Source organism: Nansenia antarctica (genome assembly GCF_963989245.1).
Source record: "Nansenia antarctica genome assembly, chromosome: 3".
Classification (NCBI taxonomy): Eukaryota; Metazoa; Chordata; class Actinopteri; order Argentiniformes; family Microstomatidae; genus Nansenia; species Nansenia antarctica.
The window spans coordinates 12695759-12714772 of NC_137688.1; the positions used below are offsets into that span (position 1 = coordinate 12695759).

At 46.3% G+C, this 19014-nt stretch overlaps 1 protein-coding gene across 1 annotated transcript; it reads right to left on the reverse strand.

Moving 5' to 3' along the window:
• Positions 1-5721: 5721 nt before the first annotated feature.
• Positions 5722-18507, reverse strand: lrrc34 (leucine rich repeat containing 34; the record flags this gene model as incomplete). The annotated part of the gene is made up of 12 exons (XM_080526931.1): positions 5722-5769; positions 11289-11375; positions 12181-12381; positions 12493-12619; positions 12805-12960; positions 13105-13259; positions 13655-13750; positions 13839-13967; positions 14580-14663; positions 16316-16380; positions 17834-17961; positions 18404-18507. The coding sequence occupies 12 exons, from the start codon at positions 18505-18507 to the stop codon at positions 5722-5724; spliced, it is 1380 nt and encodes a 459-aa protein (XP_080383057.1).
• Positions 18508-19014: the final 507 nt, after the last annotated feature.

Genomic DNA, 19014 nt, shown 5'->3' on the forward strand with positions numbered 1-19014 from the left:
AACATGACTATATTAATAGTATCAATCCTAAACTGAGAGAGTTCAAACAGAGAGCGCAGCGCAACGCAAACCTAGACAGATGAATAGTTTGTGAGGTATGAGGGAGAGAGAGAGAGAGAAATATAAAGAGAGAGAAAGAGAGAGAGAGTAAGAGAGAGAGAGAGAAATAAACAGATAAGAGGAGTGGAGCAGACCCGAGGGAGGCAGCAATGCACAGGAAAGGGCAAGCTATGTCTTGATTAAGAGATACAGAGTGAGAGAGAGAGAGAGAGAAAGAGAGAGAGAGAGAGAGAGAGAGAGAGAGGAGGAGGAGGAAGAGGGAGGGACAGAGCAAGCAAAGAAAGAGACGTCACTTAAACTCCCATGAGCTCATGCGGAGCCGAAAGTAATCGACTAACTAACTTGACGTGAATCATGCTGCGACGCTCGCTGAAAAGCAGTGTCCTTGAGTCTCCACGGGGCTGGCCCGGCACTGGCGATCGACACCGGCGGTCCGCAGCAGCAGCCACCGTCGAAGACAGTTATGAATATGGAGGGAGTGAGCGAGCGAAAGGAGGAGTGACGGAGGAGGGAACAGGGAGAAAGGGCATTTCTCCACAGCTGCAGCTGCTGTTTCACAGAGCCAGAGACACACAGCCAATCAGCGGGAGCCTTGCAGGCAGGCCGAGCAGGGGTGGCCGGCCAATGAGGAGAGAGGTTGCATATCGATCTCCTCCCACCACCGCCGCCACCACCACCACCACCACCACATGTCCTTGTTCACCTCCTGCCTCTTCCCCCTCTGGCACCGTCTATCATTCATCACTGAGTCTCTAGCCCAGATTTAAAAGAAGAGAATAAAAAACGTTTGAACCAAAAAAAAAGAAAGAAAGAAAGTAAAGGCCTTTCCTCTCTCTCTGCCTCACTGAAGCGTGCGTGCACCTGTGTGTGTCCTGTACAAACAGAAGGCTTCACTGCAGCGCGCGAGGCACAGAGAGGGGGGGGAGAAGAGAGGGATGACAAGAGGATGGTAAGAGGGGTTGTTACTGTTACTGTTTACAGAGGGGTGTGGTGGTGGTGAGGGGGGGGGGGGGGTGGAGGTGGGGGGGGGGCATGCGGAATGGGAGCGGACGTCGGATGACATCGTAACCGTAATGACGCCGTGAGCTGAGGAGTGATTGGTTAAGGTAGAGGCAAGGTTATTAATAATCAATGGCAATGCGAAGGGAGGCGAGCTCCATAACCCTACGACGATGAGAGGCCACGCGGCGCGGTGAATGACCTCATACACGCTGGAGGAGGGCCGTCGAACCGCTGCGGCTCGGAACGCTCTCGGAACGCCAGGGAAAGGGCAGCGGCACGTCGTCAACTCGTGAAGACACGTTCACTCACGCTGACGTGAATAAACAAAAGAGCGAGAGAGGACAAGAGAAGAAAGGAAATGAGGAGGATGGGGGGGGGGGGGGGGGTGGGGGGGCAGATATTATCGGTCCCTGTGTCTCATAGCGACAGACACAGACGGAAGGAGCGGTGGGAGGTGTGTGTGTGTGTGTGTGTGTGTGTGTGTGTCTCTGTGTGTGTGTCTCTGTGTGTGTGTGTGTGTGTCTCTGTGTGTGTGTGGTGTGAGAGTGCGCAGACAGACAGCCCAGGAAGAGAGCACTGCGGTGGAGAGATGAAGAGGGAGAGAGAGAGAAAGAAAAAGAGAGAGAGAGAGAGAGAGAGAGAGAGAGAGGGAGAAGGAAGAGATGGGGGAAGGTGGGAATTGAATTAACACCCACCTTCAGAAATGTGAACAAAGGCACATACTCGCAAAAAAAGGGTTGAGAGATGAGAGGGTAGGATTGCTTGCTTAGGCACGCTGGTCTCCCCCCCAGCTCCCCCCCCCCCCTCTCCTCCTCCTCCACCTCCTCCTCCTCCTCCTCTTCCTCTCATCCTACCTACAGATCGATGGAGAGTGTTCTCAAGGGGGCACACTCTGTGCCTAGCCTGCATTCAGCCCCCAAGTCAGAGGCAACTACTGACGCAGCCCTGCAACCCAGCATCCTCACCAGCCCTCCTGGGGAAACACACACTGCACCCTCCCTGACGCTCAGGCACACTAGACACAGAACGGCGCGCAGTTTCCGCCATCGACCACTGATTGTCAGTTCGACAGACCGGACACCGGGCTCTTTGCCAGACCCAAAATGGCGGCTATAATAGAATCCATACTGCATCCTGTCTGCCTGCCTGCGGTAGAAACAGAAGGCACTCACTGACCTTTTAGTGGCTGGTGCACTGTAGAGTCCACCACCATATGGGCATCATTACGCTTTCCAGCAGATTTATTTAGAGAGAGGAGATTTAAAAGGTTAAAAAAAAAAAAAAAACAGCGGCCAATCCCAGCCGTTCTGTCCCGCGAGACTATTTTGTATCTCTATGTTAAGTCGAGCGCTACAGACAGACTTCCTGTCTGTCTGGACAATGGGGACAGCTAAAAATAGAGTACCCCCGTGTCATGGGGCCGTCATGAATAAGTAAATGACGACAACTCAGAACATACTCCTCTGGGTCTGCTGTTTTACCAAACGGGTTAGGCATCAAAAGACAGCGGTGTCATTCCCCTCTAGCCACCTCGCGACCCTCCTGCATCAGAGTGAAAAAACACTGACGACACCCGATCGGGCGCCCTGCTGCGTACGGCCCCTGAAAAGGCCGGACGCCCGCTCCTGCCGAACAGAATCGAAACACCTTCAGGTTTAATAGGTTAATGTGTAACTAGCAGGCCTGCTACCCTGTTATGCAGCATGCAGGGACTCTAGGGACTTCAACAGAGGCAGAGCACGAAAAGTCGTGTCAGAACGCAGGATCATAAACAGGCCTGAAATAGCCCGCGCTCACAACGCCACACGGCAGTGGAGGCCGTAATTCGGAGGACTGGGGGCTCATTGTGATTTGTGAACCCACGGAACGGAATGGGGAACGGTATCCGACAGGATTTCTGCCTCCGCCGGCCTCCCCCTTCCACACAGGCCCTCTGCCCACCTCTACAAGAGCAGTCGCTGGCCCCGCCGATCCCTCAGTTCCTTCAACACACTGTGGGACTAATCAGGATAATAGCGCTTGAATAATTGAACAGAAAGCACACAGTATAAGCCACATATCCGAGCCCATTTCGAGCAGCGCACACCAGCTATGTGAACTCAGATGGCATAGCATTGGCTTGACAATAGTGGATTTGTGTACGGGGAGAGAGAGACTGGGAGTGGTTTCTGTGGGACTGTGCAATGCAGCAAAGGAAAAAAGAGAAAAGGAGAGGAAGAGGAGAAGGGATCAAATGTGAGGAGGACAGGGGTGGAGAAGTGTGAGGAAGGGAGGAGAGGAGGGAGGATGGATGGAGCAGGGGAGGAGATGAGACAGGGCTGATATTGCAGGAGCAGTTGTAAATATACATAGAAAAGAGACGAGGGAGGAGAGAACGCATATTGACTCAACAAGGTCAGCCTGTACTGTGGCGTGCACACACACACACGCACATACACGTACACACACACACACGTACACACACACAGTAGGGATGGACGGTTTTTCGGTTAAACCGAAAACCGGGGTTTATAAAAATAGAAACGGTTTTTTATCAAAACCGTCTGAAACCGTTTATTTTTTTATTTTTTTAGAAGAATAAAATAGAATAAGAATAAAACTGGAACATGTCACATGTTTGTCGTGTGTGAAAATAACAATGATACAGTCTGAATCTGCCGCGCAATGAGTGAGAGGTTTGGTCAGTTGTGAAGAATAACTGAGGATTAATATCTAATTGGGATTATATTTAAGGGTAACGAATCACTCTATGGGAAAGATAGTTGCCTTCAGTTATTGGTAGATAGGAAAGTTTTTTTTACAATTACTCGCTTACATTTAATAAGATCATTTTCGCTGCTCTCTGTAAAGCGCATTGGGTCACTTTTGTGAGAAATGCCCTATAGAAATAAAATGTGATTTGATTTGATATCAATCAATCAATCAAACTTTATTTATGTTCTATAGCACAAATCATGCATTGAATGTAACTCCAAGTGCAGTATTTACTAAACCACAATATAATAAAACAAGAGCTATACGGATCAAGAGTGTTTGTGCACAGCGCCACTGTGTGTGAAGGCGCTACTGAAAGTGATGACAGAACGCATGTCTCAGAAGATACGCGGTCACTTAGTGACGCAAAGGTAGTTCTGTATTTATCTCTATCTGTATTAGTACATTTATTTTGAAAGCTCTATTTTGACAGCTCTACCATGGGCACTTTTATTTTGATGGGGCATTCTTTGTTGATTGACTTACGACAGTTCAGGACGAGTCAGTCTCGCGGCATGTGGTTTTTATGAAAAGCTTTAAGTATGTTCACTGCATAATTCTAAGTCTAATATTTCAGTGATTATTGAGCAGTATTCAAATATTTAAATACATTGAGCAGCAGCTGAAACTTTGTCTAAGAACCAAGATATTGAGAAAGCAGTTCATTCAATGAAGACGCTGTTCCAAGAGATGATCTTCCGTGCAGGCGTGCACCCTGGATCAGCGGAGCTGGTGTGTTAAGTGTTCATGTGTTTTCATGTATGGTGTAGCTTACAAAAGTCTGCCTTTCCACTTATATTTGTGAAACTAAGTAGCCTAAATGTGTTGCGACTGTGCTTACGGTGTTTTAATGGTGTTCGACATGAGTGTATTGTAGCAGTAGGGCTCAATTATTTGAAATTGGCGCTCTTTTGTTTTTTTTGTTTTTTACATTTTTTTTTTTTTTTTTACTGTATTTTTCGGTTAACCGGTTAACTCTCTGACGGTTTTTCGGTTTCAATAATTGGAAACCGTCCATCCCTAACACACAGACACACACACAGACTAACACACACACACACACACACACACACACTGTCATTGTGTCCTTCAGAATATTGAAGAGTGGTTTTGAGAGACTAGGAAGGTGAAAAAGGCATGCATTAGTGAGTGTGTGTGTGTGTGTGTGTGTGTGTGTGTGTCGGCTGTAAATGGGAGATAGACAGTGACTGTGTGTGTGTGTGTGTGTGTGTTCCTGTGTTTGCTTGCTTCCAAACCAGTTGTATCATTCTATGTTAGTGAGCAATGAGACTGAGTTACTAATAATGAACAGCTCAAATGTGGGAATACGTTCACCAGTGTGTTCAACTGTGTGTATAAAACATGTCAAGCAGTCTCGCCACAGACAAGCAAGGCTACTTCCTGGTATCAGATATCAAATGTTTTAGCCATGAGTTCTTGTATAAACATGACCTCTGACCTTATTTAACAACACCTGTCTCAGAGTCAGAGGAGTAAGAACAGCAACACAACCCAACATGGCGGTATCAGAGGCTAGCTGGCCACTGGACCTGAGATTGCTACATGATCCAAGTCAATAAATCAATATTTCTGGATTTTGGGGGGATTATTCTTCTGCTCCAGCCAAATGAGTTGGATTTGAAATGTGGAAGCGATGCATTAGTGATGTGTTGAAGGTGTATGGAGGATTTAGTGCCGTGTGAGCCAAGCTGCTGCTGCCTGCAATGAGGGAGGGAGGGGGGGGGCGGGACTCTAGGAGTCAGCAGGCAGAGGTCAGGGTGTGTGTGGGACAGTGATGGGGTGTGTGTGTGTGTGTGTGTGGGAGGTTGCTGTTGACTCTAAGCGCATTGCGTCCCTAATTAAAGATGGAGCACCACTAGGCTACATCGTGGCGTCCTCTGACCTTCACACCAGAGAGCTGACATCGGCAGGTATGGTGACCCTGGGCACCGCCTACACAGAGGACGTCCCCGCCTCACGTCAGTTATCCACTGAGGTGTTACCGTTCACGTACCTCATTGTAGTAGCCTACTTATTGCACCAGAAGCGACAGGCATAGGCCTACTTATGTTCACAATCAGCTGATTTATTTACAAGAGTCTGTCAGTAAAACTGTGTCTCTGTGTTAAACCGAGCACTACTAGACAGACTGTAGGACAATGGGGACAGCTAAAAATAGAGTGCCCATGTCGTGGCGTTATGAATAAGTAAATGACGACAACTCAGAACATACTCCTCTGGGTCTGCTGATTGTACCAAACGTGTTCACAAAAGACAGCAGTTATTGGACCACCAACCTCCTTCCAAAGACAATGTTCTGAGAATCCTTTTTAAGTGTGTGTGCGTGTGTAGAGGTGGGGGGTTAGCTAGCTCATTAAACCACATGCTTCCTTATTTTCCCAAGGCTAATCCAGCATGGCAACGTACGCAACACATGCGTTTCATCCCGGCTTCACGCACACAGAGCCCAGGACCTTGTTCTGGAACCCCGGCTCCTTTAAGGTTCAGGCGGGGGGCAGGAGTTTCCCCACGGACCCTCCCTTCTGCTGCACTCGTCCAGAAAAACTGTCCAGTCCCCCTTTTTTCGGAGCACGAGGCAAAGCTGGAAATACAGTACCGATGACTGAGAAAACGACAAGGCCGCCAGACCAGAAAGCGGGTCTGCAGAAGCTTCAAAATATGCATGCTATTTTATTTTGTGTAAAAAGCCCTTGAGCAAGCCGACTGAGTGATAAGATCTCAAAATGACGGTTGGCCTTGGTCCAAGAAAAGTCACATAACACCGCCATTTCATGCTTAAAGAAATACATCCTACCAATAAACATCAGAATGTATTGCACGCCTGTCAGCTCAGTGTAGCCCACACGAAACAGAGAGTGAGACGTGACTGGTATCACTAAATAGAGAGAGAGAGAGAGAGAGAGAGAGAGAGAGAGAGAGAGAGAGAGAGAGAGAGAGAGAGAGAGGGAGGAAGAGAGAGAGAGAGGAAGAGAGGGAGGGAGAAAGAGAGAGAGAGAGAGAGAGAGAGAGGGAGAGCTTGTGATAGTCTGGATTAGACATGGTCCATGGATCTACAGTACCTACAATAGACCTTCAATTAGCCTACCTCACAACACCTTACAAGAGAGAGATATATATGAGAGAGAGAGGGGGAAAAGAGCGGATGCCAGAATGATCAGGTGATTGATTAAAGAGAGTGAAGTGGAGGAGAAGACAAGGGTAGGTAGGTAGGGGTCACAACGAGAGTGAAAGCCCACAGCCAGAGGGAGGACGCAGAGTAATTAGGTTAAGTATCTCTAATCTCTTCATCTTATTACAGCACCACTGGAACCATTCACAAAAACACAAACCCAGCCAGCAACATATAGCCCTAGCCTACAAAGCATAGAGTAGGTAGAGATGATGTGCTGCAAATACTTAGAAACTGACACAATTGTGGATTCAAGCAATACACTAACGCTTCATGTCAGAGCAATTGAGACATAGGCTCTAGCACGACGAGAAATCAATCTGGTTTAATGAGGACAAATGTGTCCATTTAAGCATTTAGCGTTCATCCATTTCTGATCCACTGGTTTTTTCATGTTAACCTATACCCTGTTCCAAAGCCCCATAGTCAGATAATGGATATTTGCAGCCTGCGAGCCGTGTGAGCATAAGTAGATATTATAGCTAAATCAATATTGTAGAGCCTACATCACATTTGGTGACTTGTTCCTTTATCAGTGAAATGTTGTCTTTGCGCCATAAAAAAAACACATAGCATCTGGGGCAATCTGCTTAGTGAGGGGGGAAATGAGGACACGTGTAGGAGTACAGTAACCTCACTGTGTGTGTGTGTGTGTGTGTGTGTGTGTGTGTGTGTGTGTGTGTGTGTGTGTGTGTGTGTGTGTGTGTGTGTGGCAGTTATCAGTGTTTATATGGAGCTAAAGAAAACTAGCTCGACGGGTGCAGAGTCCGCCGCCGAGAGAAAGCGAGCACATAAACAAGTCTAGACTCGCCGTGCTGTTAAATGAGGCAAGGCAATCGCATCGACTCGAAAAAGCATATCATTGATGCCCAGTGAGTAAAAACAAGTGTTCAAGAGCAGACTAGGGCCATGGATGTTGAGTTGAGCTACATGACTTTGATGTGACCCCCTTATCTGCCTATCTTGAGCCCTGGTTCCTGTTTGGTGAAACGTTGAAAATAACCCTTCACTGGGTGGAATGCCACTTTAACAGAGATAAGGGTGACTGAGGTAAAGTCACCTCATATAACCTACACAGTAAATGGGGCAACCTATGGGAGCATTTAGGTGTGGGCTATTTTGCCAATGCATGAATCAGCAGGTGGGACAACAAGTGTGTGCGTGTATCTGAGTACAAGAGAGTGTCATTTCAGGTGTTTTGCATCATGGCATTTTGTCCCCTCCTCCTACGCCATTATTTTTATTTTTTTATTTAACCTTTATTTAACCAGGCAAACATGTAAGAACAAATTCTTATTTACAAATGCAGCCTGGCCAAAAAGCAATGGCTCTTTGGGGGGGCTAGAAATAAAACAAGGTTAAATAAATTACAACAATAAAACAAATTATACCTAGTAGGCTTGATTTTAGCCATGCTTGTAATTGAGCTTTTGGACATATTCAGGAACATTCTATAATAAATACCAGTGCACTAAGAAGCAGCAATAAGCCCAGGTATCAGTAAGGACAAGACAAGGAAATTAATTAGGCTTGGAGAAGCACACGTTAATGACAGTAGCAGACACAACCACCTATGTCCTTACCATACCACAGTTATTACCAGCTCTGCTGAACATGGTGACAATGGGGGAGTAACAGTGTAACAATGAATAATAGGCTATTCCAAAAACGTGCTCTGTGTGATGAGTTGCTATTGGTAATCTACAGTTCCCTTGCTCTTAAAAAGGACCTGTGAAATGCACTTGGGTGTGCCTATGGATGTAATGGAACAGGTCGAATTGCAAACTCGTCGATTGCAAACTATATCGGTCCTATTATCAGACACGATGCAACACAATGTAGAATTGTGCATATTTTGCCCAGGGTGACAGGTGAACGCATGCGTTTATAATATCTATAGGTTTATAAATCAGAATCGACCATTTAGTGATCAAGGCAATATTCTACACTCCCATGTTCAGGTCAGTATTAAATGACGATGGCCTTACAGGAGTAGTCCTAATACGTAAGACATTTAATGTCAGTGGTCAAAATGTGTATACGATAGACTATATTTTCAACACTCTATAATCCTACTGTGCTTACTGTATATGAGTATAACGACCCAGCAACAGGCAAAGAAAGACAGTGGGTTTAAATGAGAGGCAGTGCCTGTTCAAATGACATGACATTGTTAACCGACTTATAATAAACCTGTTATTATGTTATTAAGCGATCATGCGATGTTGTAGTGCGCAATAAGGAGGCAGGGGGCCAGGTGGAAGTCAACTGCGCCAGTCTCTTACCTGTGCGACACGGTCAGGGCTGTTCTTATAATAATCCTGTCTTCTGCAACACGATGTCTTCTCATTTATTACAACGTGATACTGCAGACGAACTGTAAAATGATAAGATTTAAGCCTTACTTATTTCGCCAATTCAAAAACAATTCATAAGGCCCTACTTAGCTTTAAGGCGAACGTTAGTGCATGCAAAAAAAGAGATCTGGACACACTTACTCCACCACGTTTACCAATAATGTGATACTGTTTTCCAAACACGATGCAAGCTGCAGTTACCGTAAAAACAAAACAAAAAAAATGCGGGAAGGCGATATGAAGCAGCAGTGAAAGTGGAAATGTCGCAACTTGCAAAAGCTGAGCTAAATAAAAAGGACAAGAAAGAAGGCGAGGTGGAAATCGGAGGGAGGGCATTAAGCAGGGCTAGGGAGGAGTTCAGGAGGAAAAAGTGTTGTTTGCGTTGCGTCTCTGGGGTGGTATTACGCATTGCCGTGGTGTTGCCGCCTCCATTTTAGGGGGAATCCCGTTTCACTCCGTTATCCGCGGTCAGGAGGACGGTGACCGGAGAGGTGGGTCACCTGAGGTACAACAGTGTTTATTGTCTCAGCCTTTTAGTCCAGAAGTCAATTTACCGTTTGACCGCCGTCTTCAGATAAGAGTTCATGTAATCTGCATGGATTGGGTCCTCGATCCTTATTCTCACCAATTAGGCCTACACAACTTCTGTTTTTGGATTAAATAACTCAAGTTCTTACACTTGATAAGAGCATGATCTTTCCAGATGATGTGCCAGGTAGGTAGCCTACAAACGGTATGACCACACCCCTATTGGTAGCCTCAACGGATGCATGTGAACAATACATAAGCACGAGGTGATATATGATATTCTGTGCAATGTGAGACTAAATGATATTCTTTCGAATTGCGAGAATAACTGACCCATGAATTACACCCACACAGACAGATGTGATTACATTTTTTGCAGCACCAGGTTGTGGGCACATGCATTAGGCGCCCCCTGCTGGAGCGGTAGACGACAACTAGAATATACAAGTAGCATATACAATCGTGTCATTACAAATGTACATTTATACTTAGAGACGCGGTAGAGACTAATTATGTTAATACAATTGCAGGGCTGCCAAGTTTCACCAAAAGTTTGGAGTGAGATTTTTTTAGCGGTGGAGCGACCCAAAACTGTACACGTTTTGGCAGCGGCGGCCCCTCTCTCCCACCCAATTATTTGTAGTAGTTTCCTGCAATTTTACATGTTGTTCATAATAAACAAGCACAAGAAATTAAAATAATTTACATTTTATAAAAGAAGACAAAAATTCAGACAATATATCATATTTATGAATGTTAATAAACAAACACAGTAGCCTACAGACTCTAAAAGAAAATTGGGCTCCATCAACAGGACTCATGGTCAGCAGCAGAAAGACCCTTGGTCATCATCTTATATACAGTGCATTGCTCATAGATGGCTATCATGTTATACAGTACACATTTTTGTGAGGGACCCCCAATTGTTGTATTTGTATTGTAAATTGTAATTATTATTATTATTATTATTAATAATAATAATGTACCTGGTTATGTTACAGTAGAGAAACAAAAAACTGTTACAAAAACTGAGTATTTACTAGCTAAGATTGGCAAAAGATTGGCGTGGTGCAACTGAAATTAGTAAACAACTAGTTTGAAACTAGCTAGTAACAACTAGGGGTTTAGTAACTACTAGACTTACGCCAAATTGGTGCAACCCAGTCCAGTAGGCTACCAGATACGATGTTGTAATGTATGCACATATTTTGCACATATTCACACTTTTATAAAAAATGCGAAATGCTAGGAAATGCTAGGAAAAATCACTTCTCAAATATAATATCTCCAAATTGTAGATGTTAACAGTAGGCCTATTTGTTAACAGTGGTGAATGTGTGGAATTTACATTCAATATGTGGAATTTACATTAATCTTATAGCACAGCGGTCACGAACCACGGGACCAGAGTCGGGGCCTAGGTGAAGCTCCTGGAGACACTCATTCACCACTAGCATGTGAGACATGTGGACCACTGACTCCTCCTGAGAGACACACAGAGACACAGAGACACAGAGAGAGAAAGAGAGACACAGAGAGAGAAAGAGAGAGAGGTTGAGGAAATATTGTCCATCTCTACCTGAGGACTGGACAGCAGGTGTGTTGACTGACTGAGTGTGTGTGTGTGTGTGTGTGTGTGTGTGTGTGTGTGTGTGTGTGTGTGTGTATACCTGGTGGCTGAAGAGCAGAGGTCTGCTGAGGTTGACAGAGTGAAGACTCTTGTTTGTATTCAACACAATGGCAAATGCTATCACACTCTGAGTCCCCTACAGAGATACATGACAACGCTGTATGTGTGTGTGTGTGTGTGTGTGTGTGTGTGTGTGTGTGTGTGTGTGTGTGCACAGTGTAAATAAACATATGAATTGCCTCCCTGATTGTTGCCATAACTATTAGTGTGGTGTACTACAATTAAAGAGCCTACAGGAACCAGTAACCAAATGAATGAATTGCTCCGGGAACCAAATGAAACTTGACATCCCTAAACCGCTGATCTCACTTAAATCTTAGTCTTTTTTTTCAATCTTAATTCTAAACATTACTCAGGAGACAGACAACCCAGGTCAAGTGACATAAACTAGTTTATCTGACACAAACAGTATTAAACCACATTTAAATGAGGATAGCCGTTTTGGTAATTGTGTAGTAGTGCCTCAAACAATCCTGGAGGAGAAATAGATAGCGTTCTGGGTGACAGGATGGTCAGGAATGACCAGAGGCTAGCAAGGCAAGGGGGACCGGATCTGGTGGCTGGTCCTTGGTGTGTGAGGGGGCCAGGGCCAGGGTTACAGCAGGGTTGGGGCCAGCTGTGAGCGCCAGGGCAGCGTTGCTGGCTGGGTCTCCGTCCAGGCCGTAGCAGGGCGTCCAGTAGTAGTGTCTCCTCAGACCGTGGAAGACCTCGGCCAGACACACACGGCCGTCCACCTCGTACACGCTCACGTCTGTCTGGTCCCCCGCCAGACGACCGCTGGCCAGCAGACGGCTGAACTCCTAGAGGCAAGAGGGGAGACAGAGAGTGAGTGAGTGGGATTCTAATGCCTATACACCAAGGATGTCAGGGATAAGGGTTATAGAGAGAGAGTGTGTGTGTGTGTGTGTTACCTGACAGACGGGCTCCTCTAGTCGGTTGCCCCAGATGTAGATGTGTGTGAGTGTGGTGGTCGTCTGCATGGCTCGGGCCAGCGACACCAGACCCAAACTGCCTATGTTGTTACTAGTGATGGACAGCCTGAGGGAGATGATGATGAGATGGAGATTAAAAAATGTCCGTATGGAGATTAAAAGGAAGAGGGAGGGAAAAGAGCCTAACAAATCTGTCACTCTTACCCTAGGGTTATATGGGTGAACAGTTGTAGTTGAGGGTAAGGATTGGGAGTGTGTGTGCGTGTGCGTGTGCGTGTGTGTGTGACTCACCCTCTCAGGCTGCAGGTCGGCAGGGAGATAGCCTCGCTCAGGTACCGGGCTCCGTCGTCTTCAATCCGATTGGATGACAGGTCTAGGATCTCTAAGGTTCTGTTCTGTTTCAGAGCCTTTGATAGACACTTCACCCCATCACGGGTCACATGGTTACTGCAGAGAGAGGAGAGAGAACGTGTGTGTGTGTGTGTATGTTTGTGTGTGTGTGTGTGAGAGAGAATGTGAAGTTCATGTGTGCACAGACTGCATACGTGTGTGTGTGTGTGTGTGTGTGTGTGTGTGTGTGTGTGTGCGTACCATCGTAGATCGAGGTATCGTAGAGTGTAGTTCGTTCTGAGGGCCTCAGCCAGTCTCTCCAGACCAGAGTCAGTCATCTGCATCTTCCCTAGGTGAAGCTCCTGGAGACACTTATTCACCACCAGCATGTGAGACATGTGGACCACTGACTCCTCCTGAGAGACACACAGAGAGACACAGAGAGACACACAGAGAGAAAGAGAGATAGAGAGAAAGAGAGACACACAGAGAGAAAGAGACACACACAGAGAAAGAGACACACAGAGAGAAAGAGAGACACAGAGAGGGAGAGAGACAGAGAGAGAAAGAGAGACACAGAGAGATCCAGAGAGAGAAATAGAGACACAGGGACAGAAAGAGAGACACAGAGAGAAAGAGACACAGAGAGAGAAAGAGAGACAGAGAGAGAGAAAGAGAGACAGAGAGAGACAGAGAGAGAGAGAGACACACAGAGAGAAAGAGAGAGGTTGAGGAAATACTGTCCATCTCTACCTGAGGACTGGACAGTGTGTGTGTGTCTGTGTGTGTGTGTGTGTGTGTCTGTGTATACCTGGTGGCTGAATAGGAGGGGTCTGCTGAGGTTGACAGAGCGAAGACTCTTGTTGCTGTCCAACACGATGGCAAATGCTATCACACTCTGAGTACCCTACAGAGAGATACATGAAAACGCTGTATGAGAGAGTGTGTGTGTGTGTGTGTGTGTGTGTGTGTGTGTGTGCGTGCGTGCGTGTTACCAGGTCACAGTCAGCCATGTCCAGCTCCTGCAGTGTAGTGTTGACCTGTAGCATGCTAGCAAAGTGCATGGCTCCTCTGTTCCCTATCTTATTACCAGTCAACCTCAGAGAGAGCAGGGCATCATTATACTGAAGAGAGAGAGAGATGGGGAGGGAGAAAGAGAGAGAGAGAGATGGGGAGGGAGAGAGAGAGAGAGAGATAGGGAGGGAGAAAGCGAGAGAGGGAGAGATGGGGAGAGAGAGAGAGAGAGAGATGGGGAGGGAGAAAGAGAGAGAGAGAGAGATAGGGAGAGAGAAAGCGAGAGAGGGAGAGATGGGGAGAGAGAAAGAGAGAGAGAGAGATAGGGAGAGAGAAAGAGAGAGAGAGATGGGGAGGGAGAAAGAGAGAGAGAGATGGGGAGGGAGAAAGAGAGAGAGAGAGATAGGGAGAGAGAAAGAGAGAGAGAGATGGGGAGGGAGAAAGAGAGAGAGAGAGATGGGGAGGGAGAAAGAGAGAGAGAGAGATGGGGAGGGAGAAAGAGAGAGAGAGAGATGGGGAGGGAGAAAGAGAGAGAGAGATGGGGAGGGAGAAAGAGAGAGAGAGAGATAGGGAGAGAGAAAGCGAGAGAGGGAGAGATGGGGAGAGAGAAAGAGAGATGTATTGTATAAATGACAATCTATGACATATTATTGTAATCTAAAGACTTTCAGTACAGGATGGCTACAGTACAGTAGATGCATGTGGAGTGTGTCTGTACGAACATGCAGACTCTTGGCGAGGTGCTCCGCTCCGTCAGTCAGTATGTCATTACCCATCAGGTCCAGAGAGAGCAGGGACGTGTTCTCCTGTTCAACACCATTAAAAGAAGTAGAAGCACACTCAAGTTCCATATGCATCAAATTGTGGTTTAATAGGACAGCGGTTTCGGCCGTAAATACACACATACAGTGCAAGACAGCCATTAAATAGTCAGGTAGGCTAATTGAATAGATAGCACCCGTGAGAGCACACCTGACTGGGATTACAATGACGTCATAAATACATGAATCAAAGCAATCAGTGTCTCAAGTAGGCTATATACACTAACTCAAGATTCTATGCACATGAATAGATTTATCGGTGAAGGCTAGATAGAAATAACATGTAGCCTAATGCATAGAGATGAGTCCTGAAAGAAGAAAAGAAAAGAATCATACAATAGAGATGGGGGGGGGGGAAGCCTAGGTGGGGAAACACATCATCTGACCAACTGTTCAACACAAACAACACCGCGGCTTCACTGACCCAACCACATTGGGACAACACACATACATGCCATTAACGTGAAGGTGATTAAGTAGCTCCAGGTAAGTTACCCATTAGTGCAGGGATCTAGGGTCATGTCATCCACCACCGATGCATAAGGAGGTTAGTGTTCAATTAATCTCAAATCACTTCCACATAGCTCTCGAAGTTTACTGGCAATTTTTTTTTATCTCCACCATCCTTTTTGGACCAGATGAGCACGCTTTCAGTACTAGCTATGCTGTCCCCACAGTGTAACGCTCTGAACAACCCACCTCTCTGAAACACTGTGACTCCAACAGGGCAGGAAAACAGGCCATCTCTTTATTTTTTCCCCTTTGTAGTTCTTTGTGGTTTTTTTCTGAACATATAGGTCTAGATAGTGATGAAAGATCCCATTGTCATATGGGTTTTGGAAAAATAAGCTTGCTGCTGATTATAGTAAACGATTTAGTGTTGTTTGTAGCACAGTGCTTGCTTCCTTTTACATGGGAAATGTATTTGTCCATTCAGTTGATGCTGAAATTGGTATTTGTAAGTGTGATTTTTCAGAATTTTGAACCAATTCAATTACTCTATGTTGTTTGATACTTAGCCTACAATGTAAGCTCCATGCGGTCAGATACGGCTGCCTGCACATATTGTTTTGTACATAATCTGTAGCCTACGTCTCTAATTTATACATCATACTGTACATAGCTACCGTAACTGTACATACCTTACTGTTATCCATCTCTTCTATATACTTAGGCTACTACCTGCTGTACTTACCATACTGTAATTATCACTCCATAACTGTAAATAAACTAAATCACTATTTGCACTTCTGGTTAGACGCTAAACTGCATTTTATTGTCTGGTACTTGGACTCAGAAGATTACCATGCATTTAGAAGTATACGCCCTCTTTTAGATGTTTGATGTACACGTCTATCCATGAAACTCTCTCTCTCTCTCTCTCTCACACACACACACACACACACACACACACACACACACACACACACACACACACACACACACACATTGATGTTTAGTAGACACACTCGGTGAAGACACCATAGTCACCATACCGCTTCCCTAACATGTTAGTTCCGCTCTCGTTATTTAAGTTAGGCTATCTTTTGTTTTAGGCAACTTTTTGTTTTCTTCGTAGGGGGTCTGACTGTGTCAGTCTTGGTTCTTTTCAACTACACGTCGTGTGACTTGTTTACCTGAATGAGGTCAGCGAGATATCCCGCCCCTGTGTTTGTGATGTTGTTGTACCTGACATCCAGACCTGTCAATCAAAGAAAAACGCCGGAATTATTTGACAGCTGCATTTCTCAATAACAATGATATCGTGAGCTTAGAATGATAAGGTTCTATCTCCGTCTAGGGTAGTTCAGAGATATTGAGCGTCAAAGTTTTTACATTCTATTATGTTTTGTGAGATGGAACCCTTGTATTTTATTAATTACTAACTCAAAAATTTCAACATTTTAAAAATAACACCACACAGGCATTAATAAACACCTAATGGTTCAGATTATGTAAAAAACTCAATTTTGACAAAAATGGAGATAGAACCTTATAATTCTAACGTCACGAGATGTCTCTGTTGTCATTTCCACCGTCATCTGCACTGATCTGATGATAACACAGAATGAAATGTGTCCCTCTCGTGCTCTGAAAGGAGCTGCTGCTGCCCACTGTCTTGACTTGAGATGCAAGTCTCCTCACACCACGTCCTCCTCACCTGTCACCTCCTCACCTGTCACCTCCTCCTCCTCACCTCCTCCTCCTCCCCCTCACCTCCTCCTCCTCCTCACCTCCTCCTCCTCACCTCCTCCTCCTCCTCCTCACCTCCTCCTCCTCCTCACCTCCTCCTCCTCACCTCCTCCTCACCTCCTCCTCCTCCTCCTCACCTCCTCCTCCTCACCTCCTCCTCCTCCTCCTCACCTCCTCCTCACCTCCTCCTCACCTCCTCCTCCTCACCTCCTCCTCCTCCTCACCTCCTCCTCACCTCCTCCTCCTCACCTCCTCCTCCTCTCCTCCTCCTCCTCACCTCCTCCTCCTCCTCACCTCCTCACCTCCTCCTCCTCTCCTCCTCCTCCTCACCTCACCTCCTCCTCCTCACCTCCTCCTCCTCCTCCTCACCTCCTCCTCACCTCCTCCTCCTCACCTCCTCCTGCTCCTCCTCACCTCCTCCTCCTCCTCACCTCCTCCTCCTCCTCACCTCCTCCTCACCTCCTCCGCCTCCTCCTCACCTCCTCCTCCTCCTCCTCCTCACCTCCTCCGCCTCCTCACCTCCTCCTCCTCCTCACCTCCTCCTCTCCTCCTCCTCCTCACCTCCACCTCCTCCTCACCTCCTCCGCCTCCTCCTCACCTCCTCCTCCTCACCTCCTCCTCCTCACCTCCTCCTCCTCCTCACCTCACCTCCTCCTCCTCACCTGTCACCTCCTCACCTCCTCCTCCTCCTCACCTCCTCCTCACCTCCTCCTCCTCACCTCCTCTGCCTCCTCCTCACCTCCTCCTCCTCCTCACCTCCTCCGCCTCCTCCTCACCTCCTCCTCCTCCTCACCTCCTCCTCACCTCCTCCGCCTCCTCCTCACCTCCTCCTCCTCCTCACCTGTCACCTCCTCACCTCCTCCGCCTCCTCCTCACCTCCTCCTCCTCACCTCCTCCGCCTCCTCCTCTCCTCCTCCTCCTCACCTGTCTCCTCCTCACCTCCTCCTCCTCCTCCTCCTCACCTGTCACCTCCTCACCTGTCACTGACTCGTGTTTCAGGAGAGTTCTTGTGAGAGCAAATACATCGTCGTCGGTCAACTTCTGAACACGTTTCAGCCGATTATTTCCCGTCAGTTTGATGGTGATAGCTCTACACAACAGACAGTTTCATGGTGATAGCTCTGCACAACAGACAGTTTCATGGTGATAGCTCTACACAACAGACAGTTTCATGGTGATAGCTCTACACAACAGACCGTTTCATGGTGATAGCTCTACACAGCGTTTTATTTGTATAGTATAGTGGATAGTGTATATAGCCTTTATTTATGTAAACCAGCTCTTTTTCCCTTCTTGTTTTTAGTATTTTTTTCCTAGCACCCGGGGAGCCCCCCCTCCCAAATGTCGTTGATTGGTACCTGTACTATATTAATGACAATAAAGACCATTCATTCATTCATTCACACAAGACGGGTCGAGATTCAGAAAGTGGATTAATGTATAGCCCGTCTACTGCCCATTCAATGTATGTAGGCTACAACACATTTTAGAGATATAAAAAAACTAGCTAACAAGGTGGCTACTTCACTTACCCTGTCTTCCCCTTAGTCTCTTGCAAAACGTCCAAGATGTACCGATTAGGTTGGACTTGTTTCTCTATGCAGACAGAAGAGTAAACCTCTGTAATAGAGGCCATGGCGAAACTCAACAACCAGACTGGGAGGTTTGCAGTTGCTATGGAAACTAGTAAACAAACGTCCTGAAGAAACGTCGCTTGTCGTGACGTGTTTCCGGGTCCAACGTTGGCTGAGGCGCTGTCTTCGAAATGCCGAAATCATAATAATAAATTAATTATATTTATATAGCGCTTTTCCGAGGCTCAAATACCCTGACAATATCGGGACAACGGGAAAGTGCTGTGTCCCTTGTTGTATGAATAGATCCGAGTCTAAAAAACGATTAAACTGTCATTCTACCGCTGTAGTTCACAGGTACTCGGGTGCGGGGAATTTCTGGTTTGGACTCGGAAATGGCTAAACGTCACTTTTGACGTCAGACTTAACAAGCGGATTTTGGTAGTTAGAATCTAAGCACATTAGTAAGAAGACAAGTCAATTATTTTTGTTTTATTTACACAAAAAAAGAGAGAAAGAAGAGACAAGGCTAGCACAAGAAAAATATGTATATAACATTAACAAATGTG